Source organism: Solanum pennellii, chromosome 9 (genome assembly GCF_001406875.1).
Source record: "Solanum pennellii chromosome 9, SPENNV200".
Lineage (NCBI taxonomy): Eukaryota > Viridiplantae > Streptophyta > Magnoliopsida > Solanales > Solanaceae > Solanum > Solanum pennellii.
In genome coordinates this window covers 6,144,232-6,170,203 of record NC_028645.1, presented here as the reverse complement: position 1 = coordinate 6,170,203, position 25,972 = coordinate 6,144,232, and the positions used below count along the sequence as shown (strand labels likewise).

The window sequence follows — 25,972 nt, the reverse complement described above, 5'->3', positions numbered from 1 at the left end:
CATGAAGAGTTTCTTTAATAAACAACAGTGATTCCAACTTCCATGCACTTTAGAGCAAACAACTTTAAACAAATGGGAGAAAATTGAATGACCCAACTTATGACTTGTTGTTAAGTAGAAGGCATTAAATATTGAAGAAAAAAGTCATCACTTTCATACCAATGACAAGACTTGATAAACTTTAGTGGTTTGCTTGGTTAGTCCACTTGGAAAGAAGAAAGGATCCAACTTATATACATTAGCAAATGTTAAAAATTTATACTATAAGCATATTTAAATGTATTGTAGAATGTAACTTGTTTTAATCTTTTATAGACAAAACATGTTCATGTTACACTGAGCCACCTCATAATGAATAAGTGGACATTGACTAAACACATTGTTTTTGGGGGGTGGGGTAGAATACCCCCTCCATTAGTGAGAGGCATAACTTAAGAATTGGAAAATGTTGAATACTAGTTTCTTCTTTATTTTCTCTGAATAAATTCAGCTTTATCATAATTCTCTTTTCTTTGCAACAGAAGCAAAATGAATAAACTGAGACTAACTATAATGCATAGAGATATTAAACACCTAGCATACTAGATGTTTTCACTAATGACTAGTTTGTGATCTTTATCAACTTGGCAGCTTCATAATTAGCTTGATTGTGTTGAGTAATCTTAGTCAGCAAATCTGTTCAAATCAACCCTCATTCACAACTTTGAAGAAACACAGCAGACAAATTAGTGCAAGGAAATAGCTCAAAGTTTACCTAAATAATGAGCAACCCCACTTTGGTTGCAATATGGACTAACTAAAGCAAATCTCTTTCTAATACTGGTTGTTTTCGCTCGTGGTCTTGACAAACGAACAACGACAGCTACGCGTCAATTCCAAGCAAGTTGGAGACGGCTATATGAATCCTCACTGCTCTTGACCAAACAAGGACTTAACGTTGAATCTTCCCTGACTCAACACATAGTATTGTAGTTACCAAACTGGAGACCTTGTAGAGCAATGTTATGCATTCCATGCTCGAGTCCATACGATGGAGCCCCTCGAAAAGGCATGGCCATCAGACCACCACTTGATGAGTTGAATGTTATGTCTGATTCTTGATTTGGTGAATTATACTCGCATAGTGTTTTTACCATGCCATTCATTATTGAATGTTGTTGTGCTTGTTGAGAAGGGGCAGATTTATGATCCTCAGGGGAAGTAGACTTGGATTCCGAAAGATTGACAACTGTGATATCATGTATGCTTGATCGCCTTTTATCTTTTCCACCGGAAAGCTGCCTAATGAAGTATTTCTGAGCATGGCTAGCTACCTGAGTTGGAGTTCTTGTGGTCACGAAATTGCGTGAAATATTTCTCCAGTCTCCTTTTCCATACTTCTTCAGCCCCAGCAGAAATTGCCTGGGAAAAAAAAATATACGAAACATTATTACTCATGTACCACGACAACTATCCTTTACTACTATATGCCTAATCTCAAGCAAGTTAGGCTCGATCTTATGAATCTTTACTGACCAAGTCGCTCCATCTAATCTCATTCAATACCAATTGATCTTTTCTACAGTTTCTACCGACATATAAATCTCTGGCACGACTAAATGATTGGAAGCCGAAGTAAATGTACCAAAAAGACCAAAACATATTTCCAAACTTCCTATTGAAACTCAAATTTGATAAAACTTACTCATCTTTGTAGATCACTCTTGCTGAATCCTAAACACATTTTTTATACACCACGATTGATGTTGTGTTTAAGAATCTACATTATCTAAATGAAGTTATAGTTCAATTACAACCTTCTATCATTATGATTTATGACCATGTTGAGCTAAAAAGTTAAAACATGAGTTTTTATCACTTAAAAGCCACCTCGTGCGCGAAGGAGATGGTATCTACAACAGTTAGTCCTTTAACAATTCAATAACATTTCTATAAAAAGAATCAAAGTATTCTTTCGATCTAGAGCAAACGAATTAATAGTAAACTCACTTGTGCTCCTCTTCAGTCCATGGCACACCTTTCTTCCTTTCATGTTCAGAAGATCGATTCGACGAGCCTCTTTTCCCAGATTGACCATAAAGTTGCTTAAATCCATGAAAAGCATCTTGATTATTGACCCACTCTAATGTGAAAGAATTACTAGTAGTATAGCCAGGTACTGGTATTAGCCCTGCCTCTATATCACTAATATCTTCTACCAATTCTCTGTACTGTTTAATCACATCATTCACTGTTTTCCCAGGGATCATTGCTGCTACATTATACCATTTATCAGGTGTATCTTTATCAAACAAAGCAAGTGCTTCTTCAAACACTTTGTTCTCTTCAGGTGTCCATCTTGTTCCCTTGTTTTCCTCAAACAACCAGCTTGAATTCTTGATATATGTTGCAGGGGATAGATATCCCATTTCTCTATTCATGTTTTCTTGATCATGTACCACCTAATAATCAACCCCTTTTGGTTTTCTTGGCAAATGATTGAGAAATGAAGAGTCTTTTTAAACTAAATCTAATTCTCACAGGCATTTAATCAAACACAAAAAGGGCATAACAAGAGAATCTTGATTTATTTTATTTTTTTGAATTTTTTTTCCCTTAAAGTTTAGGAATCTGGAAAAGACCACCCCCAACTTTCCAAAACCCAAGGAAAATTCTGAAATTTGTAATAAAAAGTAGATCTTGTTTTTATGATTTATCAAAAGCTCATCATAGCTAGAAATTCAGAGAACAAAAAACTCATAAACCCTCTTATATATATATATATAATAGAAAATTTAATGTAGAAAAATCAAGAATTTAAATGAATGAGAAAAATAGAGAAGAGCCAAAGTGATTGATTAATAAGGTTTTGAGATGTTATTGGCTAAAAATGGTGTTTGTGGGGTCTTGTAGCTAAAAAGAATTTTGTTTTTTTCTTCTTGGTGTTTAGAGAGAGAAGTAGACATATAATGGCCTAGTTGGATAGTACTCTTTTACCCAAAAAGGACAATCTATCATTGTTGTTGAAGAAAAAAAAATGTTTATTTAGTTGTCCGAGCGCTCGAAGCATCTCGTATTTATATGGAGTAACTAATTTTATAATATGAATTAGTAATTTTTATTTACTTTTAAGGCTTCAATAAAAGTTTGTGCATAATCGAGTGTAAAAGTTTATTCATAGTCGAGTGTTTCAAGCATGTTATATTTATACAGAGTCCGGTGAAATAATGCATTTTTATGGAAATAGTAATGATTGTTTTTATGATCTGGACATATAACCTATAGATAATATAAAGACGGTTCAATTTTGCTTTTAAGAATACACTAAAAATTTGTGATTAACACTAAATATTCATTCTTTTTTAATGAAAATTGTTGGATATGAATTTTTGATATGAAGTGTATTTGAATTTGAATTAATTGAATATCGAATTTGTATAAAAATAAAATAAAAGAGTTGCACTTCAATATAAAATATTAGACATGTATTTTCAAACACTTTTTTTTTTGACTATGTTCGAGTGTTACTACAATAACAATCTATTTTGTATAACCTCATAATTGGATTTTTAGAAAGTGGAGGAGATAGTCATACTTTATTTTTATATTTGTAGGATAAATAAATTATTTTTGATATATTTTTAATTTAAAAGAAAAGTTTTCGAAGAGGTGAATATAAAAAGTCTATTATGATTTAAATATCAATAATTATTTCACGATTTAAATTTGTAACTTATAAATCACAAAAAAATAACTTTAATTTATTAATTTTTTATTCCACCTCATATTATACATGAAATTATTCATAAATGTTCTCATAACTTATACCTATTGTATTAGTCTTATACATATTGTATTAGTTATATAAATTTTTTAAATTCTGCCTATCCCACTTCTTCAAAAAAAAAATACTAAAAGAAAATGAAGAGTAAGGTGCCAAAAAATAAATAAAATATAATTGCACACTCTGTCTTAAGTCAAAGAAATAAAAACCGTTGGTATTTCAATTATTATTATTATTTTGATTAAGAGCTGTCGGTATTCCTTTCCCATCAAAACTTATTTCAAATTTTTTAATTCTATTTTATTAAAGTTTGTGAATTATTGATCTTATGTCTGTAGGCCATATTAATTATGTCAATGATTCTCAGTGCTTGACCATCAAAATTGGTGTGTTCTTTCTCTTATTTTTAATTAAAGAAATACTCTATTTATATTAGTTGTTTATTTTATTAAAAATAATTATTTTAAAATTACTGATTAACAATTCATAAAATCAAAAGAAAACTAGCAATGCAATCATAATTCTTCTTTTTCAATATGTAAATAAATTTATAAAATTTCATAAAAGTTAAATTGATAACATTTATTAGTTTTATTTATGATTATATAAGAAACGTATAAAAAGAAAAACATACAACTAATTTGCATCGAGGAAGTAAGGTACATCAATTTTAATTGAATATTCTTTCTTATTGGAATTAAATGAACATTAAAGTGAGTAACTTTAACTTATATATAGAGTTGGTATTTATGGAGAAAAAAAATTGGCCAGAAAATTTGACTAGGATTTGGTCAGACTTTATTTTTTATTTTACCTTTTTTAAATATTTTTATCCTTTTAATTTTAATATGTTTTAACTAAAAATGGAAAAAGATTAATCTATTTTAAGACAAAACCTTTTAGAGTTTTTTAATTTTCTTGCTAAATTCTAATTAAATTTTCTGGCTATTTAGCACTTTACAAAATTTATTTACCAAAAAACGATGGTCCAATAATTAAGGACACTATTGATCTTTCTACCAACTTGGGTGGAAAAGGGGTCAAAATTGAGTGAAATAGAGAAGATCACATGAAGAGAAGTCATAGTGAAAAAATAAAATATTTTACTGTAAATATTGAGTTAAATACTTGGAATATTTATAAGTTTAATGAGAAAACGGCACTTTTAGTCCTTATGTTAAGACTATATTTTTATTTTTGTTATTGAGTTATCTAACTTAGCATTATTAACCTTCAATTATATCAGATGAGTGATTTTAATCCCTCAACTAACAGATCCAAAAAAAATTAACAGAGAGTTCACTGCTAAAAAGGCAATTCGAGTATTTCATTTTAATTCTCTCTCTTTGAAGAACTAGCTCAAATCTTCTATGTCTCTATCTTGAAGAACAAGCTCATCGATCTAAGCTACATTTTCAACAAAACTAATTTGATAGTCATTAACCCTCCCTCTCTCACACCGCCGAACGATAGCTTATTTGAACAAAACCCACCTGATAAGCATGAGATTTCTCTTTTTGTTCAACGAATCTCAAAGTCATCTAAGCTACATTTGCACAAAACCCATCTGGATCTACTGAAACATCAACAATGTATTTGTGATTTAGGATTAAGGTATTGTTAATTAATTTTTATTGTTTACATTCTTTTCCTTCTTATTTTTTTTTTACTTTTAATTGTTTTAATTACTTTCATTATTAGAATGAAAGGTAGCTAAAGGGTCATTGTCTTAAGTCTTAACCATCTACTAATAATATTTTAATTAATTCTATTTACATACTAGTATCACACGTTCATTTTTTGTACGTAATGTACGATAGTGGAATTTAGCAAGAATATGTGGAAATAATTGAGAGGGTCTGATTTTGTTATATTTATCTATTTTCTGACAAGCTGTGAAGGGTTGCTTGGGAGTGGTTGGAAAAATAAATTTTTAATTTAATTTTGTGTTGTAGATATTTTATAATTTTATTTTTATTTTTTTGTAAAAAAAAATTGAAAAACTAAAGAAGAAGACAAACAAATAATAGCATTGAGGGTGGTTGGCTTTATTTGTAAATATTCAATTGGCAGCATTAAATGTTGATCTCCTTCTACCTTTTTTATTTATTTTTCTTTGTTATATAAAGTATTAGTTACTGTCTTTTCTCATTTCTGAATTGTTTCAGTTACATTATTTACATATTATATTATTACAAAAATTAAAAAAAAATAATCAACGAATCTTTTCGTCTTCCTTTTGTTTATTTCTTTTTTTTTTGTTACAAAATTAAATTTATATCCATCAATTAAATTATCGTAATTACTCTTGAAATAATTCAGGTTGACTATATGAATTTTTTTTATTTGATTTGCTCCCGTCTTAGATATTCAAACGATTCGTCATATTTCTAACTAGTTTAATAGATGCATTATGATCATCTTTTTTATTCTAGATTTAGAACTGATCTCAACATATGACGATAGAAGTGGAGTCAGGAGGCTTGAGTTCCAATTCCCAACACTTCAATTATTACTCTCAAAAAAATTCGGATTGATTAAATGAATTTTTGTACTTGATCCACTCTCTTTTTAGATATTCAAATGATTTATCGTGTTTTTAACTAGTGTTATCAACGAATAGCCATCATTTTTCGTTATCTAGATTTAGAACTGATCTCAACATATGAAGATAGAAGTTGAGTCAAAGCGCTTGAGTTTCAATTTCCAACCTTGCATTTTTAGAATATGTATTTTGATTTCAAGAAACTTTAGTGAACCCTAGAAAGATTGTGAAATAAGTCATGTGACTTTCCTTGTTATAATATTTACCCATTGGAAATCTTGACTTGTTAGAAAAGAGGAAATAAAATAACTAAATAAATGGTGTATTTCTTGTTTTGTGATAGTAGGTAGATCTATGTGTGTTGGAAATGAAAGAAAGTGGTATTTTATTGAGTATTTTTTTTAAAAAACAAATGTGAGTTTCCATAAGTGGAAAGATTCCTTACTTAACATCTTTTTTCAAGTAAAGTGCAAAATGGTTGAAAATGGATTAGGTCATGTGATGTGGGCACAAGTACAACTTGCATCTGCCCCTTCAATAGCTCATCTTTGTCTCCTCAATCAATAAACAAGCCCCCACACCACCTAATTTAAATTTTTTTATTAATAGTGGCGGAATTAAGTTTTTCATTAAAGGAATTTTGAAAAATAGATATATATAATAGTCGAAAGGAGTTTGTCATCTATTACATATACCTAAACAATTATTTTTTTCATAAATAAATAATATAATTTTCTGTCGAACGAATTCGGATGAACCCCTAACAGTTTGGTGGCTCTGCTACTGGTGGTACATATAATAAACAAAAATTCAGATTTGATTTCAATTGTTCAGTAACTTTGCGCAACAGACACTTTAACTTGATCTCAATATATATATTAATGATAACTAAATGCTCTAACTTATCTTCGTTGTGTCTTGTGGATACCTAACACTGATATGACATAAATTTTGATGAGCATTTTATAAGTTAGAGTATTCAACTGACTCATTGAGATGATCTGAGACGTCTGAATGTGCATATTCAACATTAAAGTGCTTACTTATCAGGTGAAGCCAAATTTAAATGTTTGTTTATATGTTATGTTTAAAATAAAACTTATTTATACTCAGTGTCCACATTGAGTACTTAACTTTATTAGTAATAATTTACATGATTAATTATTGAAATACAACAGTACGTTGTGTATTTATTTATTTGATATGTATAGTGCGTAAACCTTATTTCGATAAATTTGAAAATAAAATACGGTTCAAGTTAATATAAGGAAATTCATCATCCCTCAAAAGAGTACATTTGAGGTGGGATCTCATTCGATTCCTTAGAGCTTCTTGTCTCCTACGTAGAGTAAAAAATTGAAATTGAAATTAAAAATATTTTGAATAAATATCTCAAAATATTATATTAAACTTTGATGTTTTGGCAAGATCATTATCAAACCCTATTGCCCTCTGAGGTGTGCTATTTAAATATATTATCGTCAGACATGAATTTAAAATTTAAATTTGATATTTCAATTTTTATGTTTATTATTTCAAAAATCATTACACTTTCGAGAATTTTTTCAAACCATAATTATATTTTCAAGTTTTAACAAATTTTCACACAATGAATTAAATTAAGCTCATTAAATCTATATTTTGACTACCTTTGCCAGACTTTTCTTAATGTGATCATAATTTAAATATTAGTCCTTCAAAGTAATCCTTAAAATTAGTAAAAACTATTTAGCAAAAATTGTTGAACTTTATTTTTGAAATTTGAAGGTTGAGGGGTTGAAAAATGAAATTCCAAAAGTATTATTAAATTGAAAGAGTGTCGTTGCAATAAATTTGAAAATTGGGCTCATTTTGGAATAGATTTGGTGTAAGTTGGGTTGGATTTTGGTTGTTATGGTGATTTTTATTTTATTTTTATATAATCTCTATGTATATCAATGTATATTCACATGTATCATAGGTGTATATTTACTTGTATCTCCATGAAGCTGATACATATCATGTATATCTTTGCATATTCATAAAAATATTCAACAAGAATAATCATAAAAAAGAGAAGTATATCATAAAACAAACTCTTCAAACTTTCATCATCAATCACAAAAAAAAAAAAAGAAGAGAGAATACATTGAATAATACTCACATAATTATTAAAAATTGCTTGAGAAAAAAAATGTTTTCCTTCTTCACTCAACAAAATGAATACCATGTCTTATTGTGTATTTTTTTTTTTGTTTCTCATTGAGAAACATTTTCCCTATTTTTCTTTCCTACATTTTTTTCTTCTTGTGAAAATTTATATATGTGAATTTAACTCCTTCCAAAAGAGCCTTTTTAGCATTTTGGAAGATCTTTTGGAGGTGGCAAAAGTGATTCATTTGGACCTTTGCCATTTTCCACAAGAAATGCCATTTTCAATCCCCATGTTGTGTGTATCTCTAGATGGCAATGCATAAACCAAACTCCTGCCATAAATTACAATACGGTCAGACATCTCTATAACAGTCAGTCATACATTCAAATTTTCTTTTGTACGAATTTTTATGTTATGTTCAGTATAACAGACGAAAAATGATGTATGAGGTATAAATGAATGGTACCTGGATTGTCAGCGCGGAATCTTATGGCAACCCATCCACCAGAAGGAACACCCACAGTATTCCTCTCAACAGGATCCACAAGATTAAAATTCTTAGGATCAACTTTTGGATTATAATTTCCTAGTCCTTTACCAACTTGATAGAAATTAAATCCATGTAAATGTATTGGATGATTCTCAGGAGCTATAATTCCAGTATCCTGCAAGACTAATTGAACAGTATCGTTATACGATAACTTATAAACCTTAGTCCCACTCGTTGTGCCCATATTCGCGGGTGGTGTTGTGCTAGTATAGTTATATACAAATGGAGGGTTCCCTGGAAAATCCGCGGTGAAAACTCCTTTAATCCCTGAGAAATGTGCTTGTAATAGTGCAATTGTTGGCATAACAAATGTTACATTGTTAATACTAGCCACAACTCTGCTTCCATTGCCCTGTTTACAACTTGGACATGGATTAATACCTAAACCTACTGTAAATAATAATGAATGATCGATTTTAATTGGAACTTTAGCTGGATATTTTTTCGAATTTAAACTTCTTAAAGCGTCTAAAAAGTTGTTTGCTATAGGTGTTGCATTTTTTGGAGGTGTATTTGTACTAGTAAGTGTAGTTGAAGGATTATTTGATAGTGTGGCAGAGTAATGTAATGTTGCAATTGCTGTTACATTGTCAACAGCAATAGGTGCATCCATAAATGGTGAAGCAACAACCATGTATTTGCCTGAATTTTTATTGGCATTGACTATAACGTTAGTCGTTTGGCCAGGGGCGATCACTATAGTGTCCGTTTGAAAGGGCTTAATGTACGTGGCATCGACTTCAACAACTGTCATTTTGTGACCAGCGATTTTGAAGAAGAGTTCTTCGTTGAGTGCAGCGTTGATTACTCGTAGCATGTAGGTTTTTCCTTGTTCAACATTTAACTTGTATCCACCTGTATGGTACAAAAAGATGTTATACACAATCAATGAGCTAACGTACTTATATATACTGACAGTGTAATTTTCAACTTGTTATGTATTATGTTTTTGACGATGTATAAAAGTTAAACTCGTAGTAGAATTATATGTGACCTTGTGCAGGACAATTTGAAACAGGACCAGGATGACCATTGATAGTGTGAGCATCAGAAACATTAGGTGCTAATCCTGATTTTATGGCTTCATTAATCACAGCTTCAGTATCAGATTTCCACCATTCAGCTGCATTAACAACAAAAACATCATAAAAAATCAGGTCATTAATATTTTTCTTCCTAAATTAAGCACATATTAGAGTACCCAATATTAATTAATAGGGCATATTAGATAAACATGTTCTTTAACTTGACATCAGCTGACATCTATGTCCTCCAACTTTGGTTGTGCACAGTGGACACTTAAACTTGTATAAAGTTGAACAAGTAAACACATGCCTCCGACATGTCGTCTGATGAGGCAATTTGCATCCCACGTGGCGTCCTACATGCATTATGCTACGTAGGACGCATGTATGTATACTTGTTCCACTTTATACAAGTTTAAAATGTCTGATCATATTTGTGCACGTCAAAAGTTGGAAGACGTAGATGTCAGTTGAAGTCAAATTAAATGACGCGTTTATATATTGTTCAAATAATAATTAATGTTGTTTACCTAGAATAACAACAGCTTCATGATTGGGTTTTGGGAATGGATAAGGCACACCAAGTTTAGGCAAAATGACAATTGCACCATGAACAGTTGCCCTTAGCCACAAAATATGAGCATGCCAAAATAGTGTACCCCTTTGACCTGTGATTGTAAAGTTGTAGACATAATTTTGGCCTGGCTGAATTGGACATTGTGTAATATATGCTGGTCCATCTGCCCATCCTGTTCTAAGTTGTCTAATACCATGCCTGTAAATTAAAAAATAAAATCCTTGTAACTTGTATAAAACTAAACAGTCTAAGAGGCTCATATGGTTGAGACGGGTCGGTCCTTCAATCAGAAAATAAAATACATTGATGTCTTAGAAAGAGTATCTGAGAGTATCAAACGTTGATGTCTTATGAATACAACATCAATACATATAAAAATTCATTTATACATACTTTAGTGAATACTTACAAAAATATATATATATATAATAACCAACATAATAGCCAAGATACAACATCGTAAGATTCATCCGAGCAAAAAATATTACACGATCAATTTTTTCATAAACAAGACAATAAAGGGAAAATGAAAAATTAGGCATAAAACAAAAGCAGACTGATTTTAGTGCGTTAATGACCCTAAAATGTAAAAGATCTACAAAGGAGTTGGACTTGATTTTATATTTTTTAAATATTTATTGACAAAATATTTACAAATAAAACACTACTAAATATATTTTTAACATTCATAACCCATGGGCTGGCCTCTAAGCCTCACGGATTGGGCCTATGAGGCTAGCGAGCCTAATAAGGCTGGGTGAAAAAGCCTTATTTCTAAATGAAACAAAATAATTAGGTCATAGCCTACTAATTTCACGGGTTGGGTTAAGCCGATTTAACGGGTCAAGCTCATTTTGACAGCTTTAGTAGTGAGACAAAGGTGGCTCAATTGCAAAAATAAAAAATAAAAATTGATTTTTATCTTTTTAAATTTTTTGGCTTGGTCACTGTTGATATTAGATATTAAATGATTATTATCTTTTACATTGTATACAAGAAGTGGATTACTTCTAATTAAATATCAAATGACTTACCAATGGATAGAGACATTATACTTAACATGATTAACAACTTTAATAAGTACATTATCTCCTTCCCTAGCATATATTGTAGGTCCTGGAAATTTTCCATTCACAGTAACAATGGACTTTGAGGAACAAAGTCTAGTTGTATTTTTCATTACCACCTGCAACATAATAAATATAATTCAGTAATTAATTTGACATTAAATTATTATGAATTGGAGTAAAACTTTGGCTCATCATCACTATGTAGTTGACATATTATTTTGATTAACCATATGGTTCAAAAAAGTGATAAATAATTTCTTTTTAAATATATACTTTTGTGAAAGTTGGTGTGTATAGTGCATGAAATTGCACAATTGTTTTCCTTGTTATGCATGCAAAGAAAAAAGAAAAAAAAAAGAAGAGAAATTCTTCTTTTCTATAATCAAATAAATATATTTGTTCATGCATGTTAATTGATACAAATCATCTAAAAAAAATTCTATAACAAATGATGATATCCTTCCAATGGAGTTGATTTCTCGTATAGTGACATGATTAATAGTTATTATCTCAAGAAGTCGATAATAACTAATGAGTAACTAAATATTTGTTTGTTTATTTTGATGCAAGAAGCAAACAAATGAGTAACTAAATATGCATAAGAAAAAAGTGACACTAATAATAAAGAGTACTCACATTGAATTTGTAATGTCTAACCCTGCATTCAACAACAAGTGGAAAAAGGCAAAGTGCCAATAAGATAAAATGGCAAATCCAAGAGTTCATTTTTGTCTCTTTTTTTTTTTTGGAGCTTTCTTCAAACACTTACTCTCTCTATGCAATTTAAGTGCTTAGAGAAAGTGAATTATGTTTCTTTTTAGTTCTTGATGTGTTGTGTAATGTTGTTATATTCAAGAAATGACATGCCAACACAAATATATATATGTGTGAAAAATGGAAATTCAAATGTAGTTGTGTTATCATTTTCTTTTGTTAGGTGAGATGGATCTACTTCTTCTTGAACAGCAAATGAATTGAATTAAATTTCATTTTGACATATTTTTTTCTCCCTTAATCATTCCTTGCATGTTACATAAAGTTTATAATCTTTGTGGACCTACTTAAATTTGCAAGTGAAGCTAGGTTAGTTTGTTTAGGTCAATAACAAAATTCCAATTTAATTAATTTCACTTTTGGATTTGATTATTGTCTTCATATTACTTGTCTTAAAGGAGGGTAGCACTTAAGTGCATTAAAGTTTGGTCAAATTAGAGTTTGAGTCTAACCGATACTTCAAAAATTAGCTCAAATAGAAAAAACAGAAAAGAGCCTAAAATATCCTTGAAGTGTTAGAAATGGTATAAAATTACCCACCATCCACCTATTGGCTCCAAAATACCCTTCCCACCCACCTATTAGCTTCAAAATACCCTTGTCATCCACCTTTGGGTTCAAAATTAACCACTTATTTAACGGTTTTAAATTTAAACTATTTATATATTTTTTTAAATACGTGTCACTCAACTATTTGTTATAATTTAACTTATCAATATAATTTATAAATCAATCCACTACCCACTTATGACTAATTAAACCCCACAAAGTTAATAAGTAGCTTTCCTATTGTTGCATTAGTAATGTGAGGGGTTTATTAATTTTGTGGGGTTTGATTAGTAATAAGTGGGTAGTGGATTGCTTTATAAATTATATTAATAAATTAAATTATAATCAATAGTTGAGCGCCAAGTATTTTAAAAAATATTTAAACATTTTAATTTTAAAACCGTTAAATAAGTGGTCAATTTTGAACCCAAATATGGATGACAAGGGTATTTGGAGTCAATAGGTGGATGAGAAGAGCATTTTGGAGCCAATAGGTGGATGGAGGATAATTTTGTACCATTTTCAATACTTCGAGGATATTTTAGACCCTTTTTCGAATTCATTGCCTGATCTGGTGCAAGCAAATGTAATGGATCAGGGTATTTCCCCGAAACTCTTTGGGACCTTGGAATCGAATTGGACCTTGTTTTAATGTCATGTCAAATTAGGTCTAATATCGAAGGATCAAATTATCCATGCCTTATATTGAACAAGTATAACTTGATCCGATTTGAGGGCGGTCCATTTTTGGCTATACATACATTTACACAAATACTAATTCAAGAATTTCATCCAAAGATTAGACCACGTTGAGTTTATTGTTTGTAACACATTACACAACATTTATCTTTAATTTGCATTTATGCAAGAGGTAATTAGTTTCCTGATGCAATTAATTGTTGGTTGTCTAATTAATTTAAATTCCTAATTATGAATTATTTAAAGGTTGATGTCAACTAATTTAATTAGAATTTAAGGCGTAATAGATTGAATTATATCTAAAAGCAATCTATGATGCTTATTGGTGCTCTTCATGTCCGCGCACATGAAATAGATCACCAAATTCAAGGCTTTGAAAGTTTTAATAATTTTATTTTATTATATGGTTATTTAATTAAAACCTAACAAAATAATTAAAGGTTCAAAATAATTTCCATCTGCTTGATTAATTTTATATTGTTAAACTAATCATAGAAACTAAAAATACAAAATTTCTATGAACCATGAAATACATGTTTGACAAAAAGTTTTTATATTATAAATATAATGAGTACATAAAATGATAAAATATTTGACAAAAAGATAATTTATCAAAGCAAACTAATTAAAAAAGAAGAAGCTTGCAACGACTCGATACTCCTAAGACAAATAAAATTGAAAATATAACATAAGTTCTAAATTCAAAACAAAAAAACTAACATAATACTCTCGTGTCAAATTTCAACATAACATACATAAGTATAATTTTGAAGAAAAGGAAAAAGCCTTACATCAATTAAAATTGATGGTCTCTTTATATATATGAATCTACATAATTATCCCCTCACAAGCTAGATATGAGATTAAGTTATATTCAAAGTCAATTTTTTTACATGGTATTTATTAAGGTTTATCTCCATAAATGTTATGCCCCCTAAATTATCCCGTCATAAGCTAGATGTGAGATGAGTTAGCCCTGGGCATGGGGTGGAGATGTTAAAGAATGAGAAAGTCACACATCAGTATAATTAATGATATGAGTAGTCTCCTTATATTAATTTATATAATTCTCACCTCTTAAGTTAGTTTTTACAATTGAGATCCTGTCTATACTGAAGAGGGACTGGTTTACGGAGATTCAAGATGCATTTTATTACACAAATACACTTCACCTAAAAAAGAATAAGATCGAATGGAAATGAAGCACCCAAAGGAAAATCAATTATATTAAATTTTATTTAACTCGTAACTTTTCTATAATTTATGTTTTTCTGAAATTAAACTCTGATAACTTAATCGTTCTAATCAACCACAATCCCTTATAGGAAAAGATTTTTTTTTTCTTTTTTACCAACAAAAAGGAAAATGGGAAATTGTTATAGGAAACTTGTTTTTTTGGAATATTAGTGATGGATTAGTAAAAGGTAATCATATTATTGTAGAACCTTAGAATCAATATTAAAGGACAAGAGATTATGACTCTTAGTTGCTAAACCTAGAAAATTATGGTTGTTAAATAGTTATCATGTGATTTTTTTTTCTTTGCTATCTGTAAGACATTAAACATTGTTTCAAAGCAAAGATTAATCCAACCAAATGGATTTTAACAACTTATTAGTTGTCAACAATTCCCCTTTTACTCCTACCTCCACCCTCTCACCAACAATAACAATGTTAAATCTCCTTGCTAAATTTATTATTTAATTTTTTTAGTGAAATTTTAATTCTATCATTATTGATTATATTGTAAGAATTATTTATCACCAACAATAACAATGTTAAGTCTCCTTGCTAAATTTATTATTTAATTTTTTTAGTGAAATTTTAATTCTATCATTATTGATTATATTGTAAGAATTATTTATCAAAAAATTTACTAATATCATTAGTTAACAATCTACCACAACTCTTTTTTCTATGAGAGTTTGGATCAACAAGTGAATTTGGAACTCTCTCCTTACTAGAAACAAATATTTTTTTTTAGTAACAAATAAAATTAGTGGAATAAAACATGATTTTTTCACTCATTTTCTGAATCAGCTCACTAGAAAAACGTATAATGAAAAACAGATTCTTACTGAGATAGTGAAAAACTCCTTAATTTTTCATATGAAAACATTAATGTTTTTTCTTTTTTCATCGATTCAATCAAAAATATCTATGGAAATAATTATTTTTTTTGTGGAAAATAGAGATTTTTAGTACCGTCGCACCCTCCCCGACAAGATAAAAAGATAAATAATTTTTATTCTTTTTAACCAAAAATAAAGAATGAAATTTATTAATTAAGGTCAATCATGAATTTTAAGAGTGTTAGGACGACTTGGTGATCAACTAACTAAACCTCCTTGTTTGGGAAGGGAGTTCATCTACTAACATATGGTAGATTAAATTTCACTTTCATAATATATATAATATTATTCATGATCGTTGCATGTAAATTGTGAACTGAAAATAAAAATAAAATAAAAGAAGAAAAATTAATTAGTTATATTATTTGATATTGTCTCTTAATTTGTTTCAATTGATTTTATTTGATTAAAATAAAATATTTAATGAAATGTTTCAAATACATGGTGGATGAATTAATTAAGAAGCTGGATTGGTGAAATTAAATTATATAAGAGAAATTTAATTTGAAGAGTAAAATAAATATAGGATTTATATATTGTATGGCAGACATATTTATGATTTATGATACCAAAGCTAATTAACTCTTTATACTTAATAATTAAAAAAAAAAAGTTTAAAAAGTATAGCTTATGAGGACTTACCTAACATTGTGATTGAACAAGTGGACAACTAGGTTGAGGCGTTCAGCACAGACGAAAATGATTTCTATAAAAAAAAAAAATTGATTTTTATTTATTGTATATTTGGTACGTAAGTTAAAAAAATATGTAGTTCTAAAAGTATTTGTATATAATCTAAATAAATATTATGCATAGTAGAAATAAAGGTAAGGGACGGGACTAAGAAGGCAGGGTAAAGAAGAGGAAAGGTGGCGGGAGGTTAAGTGTAACGTTAGAATTTAGAAACTTATATTTTCTATTTCCACTCAAGGAAAATCATTTTTTTCATATTTAAGAAATTTATTTACAAAAATAATTATTTTATATCTTTTTAACCTATCGAATATAGAAAAATTAAAACTCCCTATTCATTTATACTTGCGTAAAAATAAATACCCCTTTATTTAATTATATGACTCATAAAGTACAACACATTTTCTTCTTTGCCTTTAATTATTTTTTAGCTCAAAGAACTGTTAACTATGAAATAGTACTTTATGTTATTTTTTAAATGTATAATTTAATCCTCTAAAACATTAAAAATCATTGTTCGTTATATTAGAAATTAAATCTCGTATTTTTAAATTTAGATAGTCCTTTTAGATCAGTACTACGTGGACAATTTATTTCTTTTCTTGTCAATTCTTCACTTACTATGTTTTTAAATTATTAGGAACACTTAGTGTTAAATCGACTTGCTACCTTTTAAAGATGTAAAATATAAATAAAATATTTAAGAAATTGTGTTTGAGAATGAAACAAATGAATAAATATACAATCTTCTAGAATTAGGTATTATATGTTTCTCTACTTTTTCTGACTAATAAAAATTTCACAAGCATTGGAATAATTAATTTATGTAATATTTTACCTAAGTATATATGTTGAACTCATGTAAGCTTGACCAAAATATGATTATCACAACAAAACTTAGATTCTACTAAAGCTATTTGTAATGGTGAGATTTGAGATGCACAACATTTTGGTGCCACTATTTAAATTTATATTCTAAGTGTACTATTACGAGTCTATTTATTTTAGAATAATTTTAAATATGTGATTTTAAAAATTAGATTTGATAAAGTTTGACCACAAAATTCATAATAAAATATTAATTATTTATTCTCTAAATTATTTTTCGAAACTTAAAATTATTATATGGGAGGGAGTAAATATGATATTTATTGTGATTGTAACCTCTCAAATCCCCATATGGGAGAGAAGTCTGCATATAACAAGAAAAAAAAATTCAATTCAATAAGAAATTAAAGATAGATAGAAAACCAGAGCAAGTAGAGAGAGTGGGATTGATTGATGATGATCAATCAATAATAAGCTATCGATTTAAGATTTGTGGTAGAATAATAAATACTTCTTTATTTTTAATTAAAGATTTTGAATTTGAATCCAGCTAAATATAAATTTTTAATATTTTAATATACATAAGACTAACTTATTAGATTTAGTCAAACTCTACGATAATATAGAAGATTGAATAAAAAACTAAAAAAGAAATTGATAATAAGCTAAGTAAGGGCTCAAAAATGAGAAGACACTGACTGATCAATTACTACTATGGATGGAAGTGTGTGCCATGGACAAATATCTTTTACACTACATTCATGACCAATAACAAGTACCTAGGAAAGAAAATGGATAATTGATAAATAAAAATTGTTTTGGTTAGAGAATATGGTTAGAATTGTATTTTATTTATGTTATTTTTTTTCTTTTAAATATTTTCATCTTTTTAATTTTATTATTTTTTAATTAAAAAAAATTATTTTAAAATAAAAGGAATATTATAAACTTTTTAAATTTATAGCCAAATTTAAACCAATTTTTTTTGGCTATTCAGCTTTACCCGTTCAGATTTATATGTCATACCATAAATTCACTTCACATAAATTAAATCAAAATTTGATGGACTATGACATTTTTTTATCGTTCAATCAAAAATAATTATATTTTTAGTCAAATATATAAATATTAACATAAGAAATAACTAAAGTCGCCAACGAAAAGGTTGAAAATTTGATTTACTTAAAAGGAGTAATATCAAGAGTGTACATAAATTTTAATTACTCCCTTTTTATATAGATAGGGATATCTTTTCGATAGATCCTTAGCTTAAATAAAAGAAAAGATAAAAAAAATGTCACCAAAAATTTTGAGAAAATGTTCATTTATATATGTAATCAGTTAAAAATTTGTATTCATGTCATTATTTATTAACTAAAATGACATAAATGAGTTAAATTTTAACAGATGAAATAGATGAGTTTTTTTTCTCAAAATTCGATGATATATTTGAACTTTTTACCTTTTTTTTAAAAAAATAAATTAATTAATAATGTAGCCAAATCATAATTGATCACGCATAAAAAAAAAATTCAAAACTGAAACTGTTTTTCAGTAACCTTCTAATTATATGCTGAGAAATTAACATAAATAGTTGTCCCGCAAAATATATTATAGTTGGCATATACTCCGATCCCTCCGTCCTATTTTATGATAATTTAAATATAAATTTTGTGAAATAATAAATATTATGAATTAACTATTTAAATTTAATTTGAACATTTTAACCTATTTAAATTTAGTTTAATTCATTTATCTGACACTCCTAACGTAGATAGTAATTTGTGGGTCAAGTGTAGGATAACGTAGGTCTAATGAATGTATGAATGTCTGCAAAATGGAAACCATGCACCTCTCTAATATGTGTATATTAATTACACTTCCCAAATTAATTATATATACTTACTCATCTTATTATATAAATAATTTGGTCAGCTTTCTTATTTTCTTGAACCTTCATTCCCTCCTAGTAAAAGCAATATCTGCAAAACATCCCTAGGTATGCATACAATTTATCATTTTATCTGTTTCAATTTACGTGAAAGTATTACTATTCGAAAAGCTTTAACTATAATTTTATCACATTTCTAAAATATCTTGAATTTTTATTTATGTTGAGTTGTACAATATATTTTTGTGTTTTTCAAATATGTAAATTTTATTAAATTAAGTATTTTGACCCTCGTAAATTGAATACAATTTTATTTTGTATGATTGTATCACTAGTATCAAGTATGGCGGAAGATGATTATAAATTTGTGAAAGATGGAACGGTGGACTACAAAAATAATCCAGCAATCAAGAACCAAACTGGAACTTGGAGAGCTTGCCCCTACATCCTTGGTACAGTATTTTCTCCGTTTCAGTTTATGTGATACTTTTCGTTATCTGAGATTCACTCGAACCCCCGTAACCAAAAATAATATTGTATATGTAATATTTGATTTTTTGTGTGTTTATGTACATATATAAATTTTGAATTTCGTTTAATTTTAATTAACAGGAAATGAATGTTGTGAGAGGCTGGCATATTATGGGATAAACACAAATTTAGTGAATTATCTGAAAAATCAGATGAATGAGAGTAGTGTTGTAGCAGTTAATAATGTTACAAATTGGTCAGGAACATGTTATGTTACACCATTGCTAGGTGCATTTCTAGCTGATGCTTATTTGGGAAGATTTTGGACTATTGCTGCCTTCTCAATCATCTATGTCTTTGTAAGCTCCTTTATATATTTTCTTTAATTTTCGTAACACGCATGACATGTCATAACTTTAGCTTACTGAGGACATAACCCTAACAAGTCTGTATTTTTGTGAGATTGCACTAACACACACGTTATTATCGGAAAAATTGTACAAGTATTCCCCTAGACTATGACCGAAATTGCAGAGAAACACCTTAACTAAACTAAGGTCTGAATTTTATTGTTTTTATAATTTTGTGTACGTTTCGTCTTACGTGACACATCCTGTGACTCTACGCAATTGTGACGCGTGGGAGATATTTGGATGCCACGTTAGCCCAAATGGTGCACAAAATTACAAAAAAATAGTAAAATCAGAGGGTAATAGGACCTTAGTGTAGTTAAAGTTTGTCTCTGGCATTTCGGCCATAGTCTAGGGGTATAGTACTCGTACATTTTCCCTTTATTATTCTACCTAGGAAATACGTTCACAAGAATGAAAGACTCTGTATATTGACAGTGCATATAAGTTAAATGTTGTAATACGTTAAATTTATGCAGGGGATGACAGTACTAACATTATCAGCATCAATACATGGATTAAAACCACCTTGTGATGACAACAATTCATGTGAGCCTAAAGGATTACAGATTGGAATATTTTACTTAGGTCTTTACCTAATAGCACTTGGTACTGGTGGAATAAAACCTTGTGTTTCATCATTTGGTGCTGATCAATTTGATGATTCTGATGAAACAGAGAAGAAAAAAAAGAGTTCTTTCTTTAATTGGTTTTATTTTTCTATCAACATTGGCGCGCTCGTTGCATCGACCGTTCTTGTTTGGATACAAACAAATGTTGGATGGAGTTGGGGATTTGGTATTCCTGCTGTTGCTATGGCTATTGCTGTTGTAAGTTTTTTTTCAGGAACAAAACTTTATAGGAATCAAAAACCTGGTGGAAGTCCACTTACAAGGATATTTCAAGTTGTGGTTGCATCTTTTAGGAAAATTAAAGTTAAGGATACTTCTGTTTTGTTTGAAACTAATGATGAAGAATCTCTTGTACAAGGTAGCAGGAAACTTGATCATACTCAACAATTGAGGTATGTCTAATTACTTTACGATGCGTTTTCTGTTGATTCGTATGATCATCTCATCAACAACAGTTGATTAATAGTGCTTCTTTTTTCATTAGTTATGTCGTTAACACGCCCCTTAAGATGTCTCATTCTCTTGAAGCATTCATGTGAAATCTAGCTTTTATACTCCATCAATCTCATTTTATGTGACAGCACAGGGGTTTAAGAAAAAGGGAAAAAATGACAAATATACCCCTGACCTATCGTAAATAGGTGTGCAAGATACCCTCCCTTAAACTTTTGGGATATTGGTGTCCCTAGTGTTCAAAAACTAGAACAAATATGATAGGGACATGTTGCACAATCTTATCCGTCGATCCGATACTTAATAAATGTCAGATCGGTGGATAAGATTGTGACACATGTATGTCCGTTAGTATAAAGGGTCTAGTTTTTGGACGACATGGACATGAATGTCCCAAAAATATGACGGAGGGTATTTACATACCATTACGTTGATAGTGCAAAAGAGCTTCCAGTTACTTGTAGTTATCATTTCAAGGACCTAATAATATTTTTTTCTTCATAGTTTCTTTGATAAGGCAGCAGTGGAGACAGAATCAGATAAAATCAAAGGGTCAATTAATCCATGGAGCCTTTGTACTGTGACACAAGTAGAAGAATTGAAATCAATCCTAAGGCTATTGCCTATATGGGCAACTGGTATAATCTTTAGTAGTGTGTATAGCCAAATGGGAACCTTATTTGTTCTCCAGGGCAACACAATGGATCTTCACATGACCAAATCCTTTGAAATCCCTTCAGCTTCCCTATCCCTTTTCGACACGATCAGTGTCATTTTCTGGGTACCTATCTATGACCGTGTGATTGTTCCGTTAGCCAGAAGAATCACAGGTCATAGGAACGGTTTCACTCAGCTACAAAGGATAGCAATTGGACTCATAATCTCAATTTTCGCGATGTTGATTGCTGGAACATTGGAAATGGTTAGACTGGAAAGTGTAAAACAACATAATTACTACGAAAAGAAGCATATACCTATGTCGATTTTTTGGCAAGTTCCTCAATATTTTGTTATAGGTTGTGCTGAAGTTTTTACATTCATTGGACAATTGGAGTTCTTCTATGAACAAGCCCCTGATGCTATGAGAAGTTTATGTTCAGCTCTGTCACTTATAACGACCGCGCTCGGGAACTATCTGAGTACATTTTTGGTGAATGTTGTGACTGATATGAGTACTAGACATGGTGGTGCTGGTTGGATTCCTGATAATTTGAACTATGGTCATCTACATTACTTTTTCTGGCTTTTGGCTGTGCTAAGTGTGATCAATTTTGGATTTTTTCTCTTTGTTGCTAAATTTTATACTTATAAGAAGGCAATAATAGGTCCATCCTCATAATAATTGCAATTTGTTAGGATGTTTCTCTAGTACAACATCCTTATAATTGTTGTTCAAGATTCTTGATTTTCTTGAAATGAGCATTAAGGTTGGTTTTTTGAGTCTAATTTTAGTATTGCATGGCGTCATACTTGCTCTGTTTCATTTTAGCTGTCGTTTTTAGCTCCTTTCATGTCCGTTAATTAAGAAAAAAATACATGGTATTCCCTCCGTTATCATCTTTCGGATTTCAAGATTCAAACAAGTTTATCTTTAGATTTTTCATAGACATTTTAAACATTCAAAATTATCAATTATTGTGACTCATAATACTTTTTAGGTAGTTTACAAATATATAAATTTCATTTCAAAAAAATTAAAGATTTCATACGCAAATTTTCGATCAGACTTAAACTGTTTGACTTTCAAAAAAACAAAATATCTCATATAAATTAGGATAGAGGGAGTAAAGTTCACTAAGTTATCCCCATTTATTAGAAGTTTATTGATAATCAAAGTGCTAGTTTTTTAATATAAGAGGTGTAGTTGAAAACAATTACTCCATCTGTCCAATTTATGTGACATATTTCGTATTTTTTAGAGTCAAACAATTTAAGTTTGACTGACAATTCGCGCATGAAATCTTCATTTGTTAAAAATTGAAATTTATATATTTGTAAGCTATGTAAAAAGTATTATAAGTCGCAATGATTGACGATAGAAAATATAAAAGATATAACTTACTATCAAAGATATACTTATTTAAATTTTAAAATAAAAAATATAACACATAAATTGAGACGAAATAAATACTACCTTCTATCTTGAATTTCTAAAGTGGTAATTATTTTCAAACCTTTATTTGTTTTTGGCTAAAACGATAGGTAAAATGGAAACTTTATGTTTGTTTGACCAAGCTTTAAAGAAGTAAAAAATGCTTATTTAATGAATCGAAGTGTTTGGCTAAGTTTTCGGGAGAAGATATTACTCCACTATTTACCCCAAAGTACTTTTAAGTTTAAACTTGGATCAAACACAACTTAGTAATCTAAAATGCAAAAGTATTTTTCAAGTTAATTAGCCATATAAACTATTTCAAAAATATTTTTAAAATTTTTCTCTTATAAAAAATAAACGAATTTTGAAAGTTCGATCAAACAGACTAATCAAATCTTTGAATTTAGGATCTGCCTTTGCACTGTTAACTGTCTTTATCAGCTAAAGACTAAATAAGTAGTCCAAGAAATGGATACTTTTATTGATAAGAAGTGCAATGATACTTATTTTGTTATTCAAATAGTGATTGATTGATTCTTTCTTATCTGCCAACATTGACAAATATAATTTAACATAAATATGAGGAAATGATGATAACTAACAATATGAATCATTATTTCCCAAATACTAATAGTTCGATGTATATCTCACGATGAAAGAAAGTCTTGATGTAACTGATAAAGTTATTGTCATATGATAAGCTAGAAATCACGTTCAAGATTTGAAAATAATCTCTTGTAAAAATACATGGTAAAACTAAGCGTAAAATTGACCCTTGTTTTATTTTCTTTTAACCCCATTCAAATAGAAAGAAATGAAAGAATATGTTGTTTTGCCTTCTTACATTATCTACTAACATATGCCTATTTCTTTTTTTTCTTCTTTTACTTCTTTTGTACTCTCATTCTTCAAATTTTTGAAAAGTGAAAGCAATACTTATCAAAAATATCAATTAGTAGTTAAAAAGTGTTAAACAAAGTAAATTATAAATTTTTTAAAAAAAATTTTCAAGCATCACAACAAGTATATTAAAGTGGGGATATATCTATAATTATCAAGTACGAACTTCATGAATCAAATTCTATGACTACCTCTCATTTATGTAAAATTTGTCAATTTATTACTTATTAACATCTTCCTAAAATTAATAATTGAAAAAAAAATCACTTACAAAAATATATTAAATTATAATATGTATCTAAGAAGTTTTTTAAAACTTGAATAAATACATATCATGTTTATTTAGATTTTAAGCATGTAATTAAAATTTTGTTCTAATTATATTAAGCCGATGTTCACACTCTTTCATTTCTGACAGTTGTAGTTGAGTTAATTAGAATAAAAGATCAAATGTTCACACTCTTTATTTTTGCCAATTATAGTTTACTAAGTACAATAAATAAAACAAACTATATAAATGTTCATACTTTTTATTTCTATCAATTATAGTTTGTACAATAAATGAAACTTAGTTAGGATGAACAGTTGATCGGAAGATAACTTCGATTAGGTATACATATAAATGTTCACATTCTGCTAATTACGTATCAAACACAAAGATTGTGAAGATAAACTATAATTAAGGTACACTTTTCTACTCACATTCAATGCTTTGTTTTCTATAATGACATAATATTCAACCTTGAAAAAGGATTGAAGTTCTTTTTTTTTCATTCAGCGTCTCGGGGAAACACGTTATATTAAGGTCTTTTTTATATTTAAAATTTAAACTCGAGACATCTTATTAAGGAAAGAACAGTCTCATCTAGCACCACATCGCTTTGGTTTTGGTGGTAGTATTGAAGTTATTTCTTCTCATTTAAGAGCCATGAATAGATAAATATCTCGATCGCACTATATTTCGTGCTATTTAAGGAAATTCAATCTCATTGATTGTTGAAGAGGTTTTTTTTTAATGTATTTTTGGAATCTCCAACTAATCTAATTTTTTTTGAATTGGATTAATTTAAAAAGATTTATAAGTTATGCTATATATAAAAATAAGATTTATATAATTTATTATTATTATAATTGTTATTTTATTTTTATTATTATTATTATTATTATTATTATTATTATTATTATTATTATTATTATTAAGTTTTGTTAAGCGTGAAATAGCTTGTTGAAAAAGAAAAAATAGGCCTAATTAATTTATGAATGTTTATATAAACATTGAAAAATATTAAATTCATAGTCATTTGGAGTTGATTTGGACGAACTTTGAAGCAAGATACGTTCATTAGTACTTAACACAAAAAAATTATGAAGATTAATCAAAATTTAATCGTTAATCCCTTGGAGTTATGAGGATTTTTTGGTCATTGATGATCCATTAAGATTACGATTAGACAAATTTTTCCATTAATTTCAAAATTTGTAAGGATTTGATCATAAATCCTGACGATTACTATAACAAGTTAAGTTTCATCCACCAATTTTAAATCCTAATGATTTGTCAAAATTTTGTTACATATGAGAATTTATTCTAGAAAAATATTTCTTAACCAAACTATTAAGTCAGTATTTTTATTTTTAAAGTGAAAAATGATATTTGAAAAGTTATTTTTGAAATATAAATTGAAAATGTTTTTGACTTTTGGTCTGTACTCTGAAGTTAAAAAAAAAAAGTAAAAACACATTTTATTACTTTTTAAATTTATGAAAATTTTAAAATTCAA

At 28.7% G+C, this 25,972-nt stretch overlaps 3 protein-coding genes across 3 annotated transcripts; 1 reads left to right on the top strand and 2 right to left on the bottom strand.

The window, feature by feature from the left end:
• Nucleotides 1-438: 438 nt before the first annotated feature.
• On the bottom strand, nt 439-2,940 carry LOC107031660 (transcription factor DIVARICATA-like). The gene is made up of 2 exons (XM_015233100.2): nt 1,990-2,940; nt 439-1,401 (listed from the first exon to the last, which is right to left on the bottom strand). Exons 1-2 carry the CDS (start codon nt 2,418-2,420, stop codon nt 954-956), a joined length of 879 nt encoding a protein of 292 aa, XP_015088586.1. The 5' UTR covers nt 2,421-2,940; the 3' UTR covers nt 439-953.
• A 5,431-nt stretch (nt 2,941-8,371) lies between these two features.
• On the bottom strand, nt 8,372-12,516 carry LOC107029407 (laccase-4-like). Its single transcript, XM_015230810.2, has 6 exons — nt 12,301-12,516; nt 11,629-11,780; nt 10,548-10,792; nt 9,987-10,115; nt 8,909-9,847; nt 8,372-8,773 (listed from the first exon to the last, which is right to left on the bottom strand). The coding sequence occupies exons 1-6, from the start codon at nt 12,388-12,390 to the stop codon at nt 8,643-8,645; spliced, it is 1,686 nt and encodes a 561-aa protein (XP_015086296.1). The 5' UTR covers nt 12,391-12,516; the 3' UTR covers nt 8,372-8,642.
• Nucleotides 12,517-17,007: 4,491 nt separating this feature from the next.
• On the top strand, nt 17,008-22,535 carry LOC107029944 (protein NRT1/ PTR FAMILY 8.1-like). The gene is made up of 5 exons (XM_015231375.1): nt 17,008-17,030; nt 19,573-19,682; nt 19,843-20,060; nt 20,591-21,135; nt 21,701-22,535. The coding sequence occupies exons 2-5, from the start codon at nt 19,574-19,576 to the stop codon at nt 22,533-22,535; spliced, it is 1,707 nt and encodes a 568-aa protein (XP_015086861.1). The 5' UTR covers nt 17,008-17,030; nt 19,573.
• The last annotated feature ends 3,437 nt before the right edge of the window (nt 22,536-25,972 follow it).

Excerpts from the sequence above, each read along its gene's own strand:
- LOC107031660 (XM_015233100.2), bottom strand. The coding sequence starts at position 2,420 with ATGAATAGAGAAATGGGATATCTATCCCCTGCAACATATATCAAGAAT. Across the intron at positions 1,402-1,989 it reads TGGACTGAAGAGGAGCACAA|GCAATTTCTGCTGGGGCTGA; the intron begins GTGAGTTTACTA and ends TTTTTTTCCCAG.
- LOC107029407 (XM_015230810.2), bottom strand. The coding sequence starts at position 12,390 with ATGAACTCTTGGATTTGCCATTTTATCTTATTGGCACTTTGCCTTTTT. Across the intron at positions 11,781-12,300 it reads TTAGACATTACAAATTCAAT|GTGGTAATGAAAAATACAAC; the intron begins GTGAGTACTCTT and ends ATTATGTTGCAG. Across the intron at positions 9,848-9,986 it reads TTCAAATTGTCCTGCACAAG|GTGGATACAAGTTAAATGTT; the intron begins GTCACATATAAT and ends TGTACCATACAG.
- LOC107029944 (XM_015231375.1), top strand. The coding sequence starts at position 19,574 with ATGGCGGAAGATGATTATAAATTTGTGAAAGATGGAACGGTGGACTAC. Across the intron at positions 20,061-20,590 it reads TCTCAATCATCTATGTCTTT|GGGATGACAGTACTAACATT; the intron begins GTAAGCTCCTTT and ends AAATTTATGCAG. Across the intron at positions 21,136-21,700 it reads GATCATACTCAACAATTGAG|TTTCTTTGATAAGGCAGCAG; the intron begins GTATGTCTAATT and ends TTTTCTTCATAG.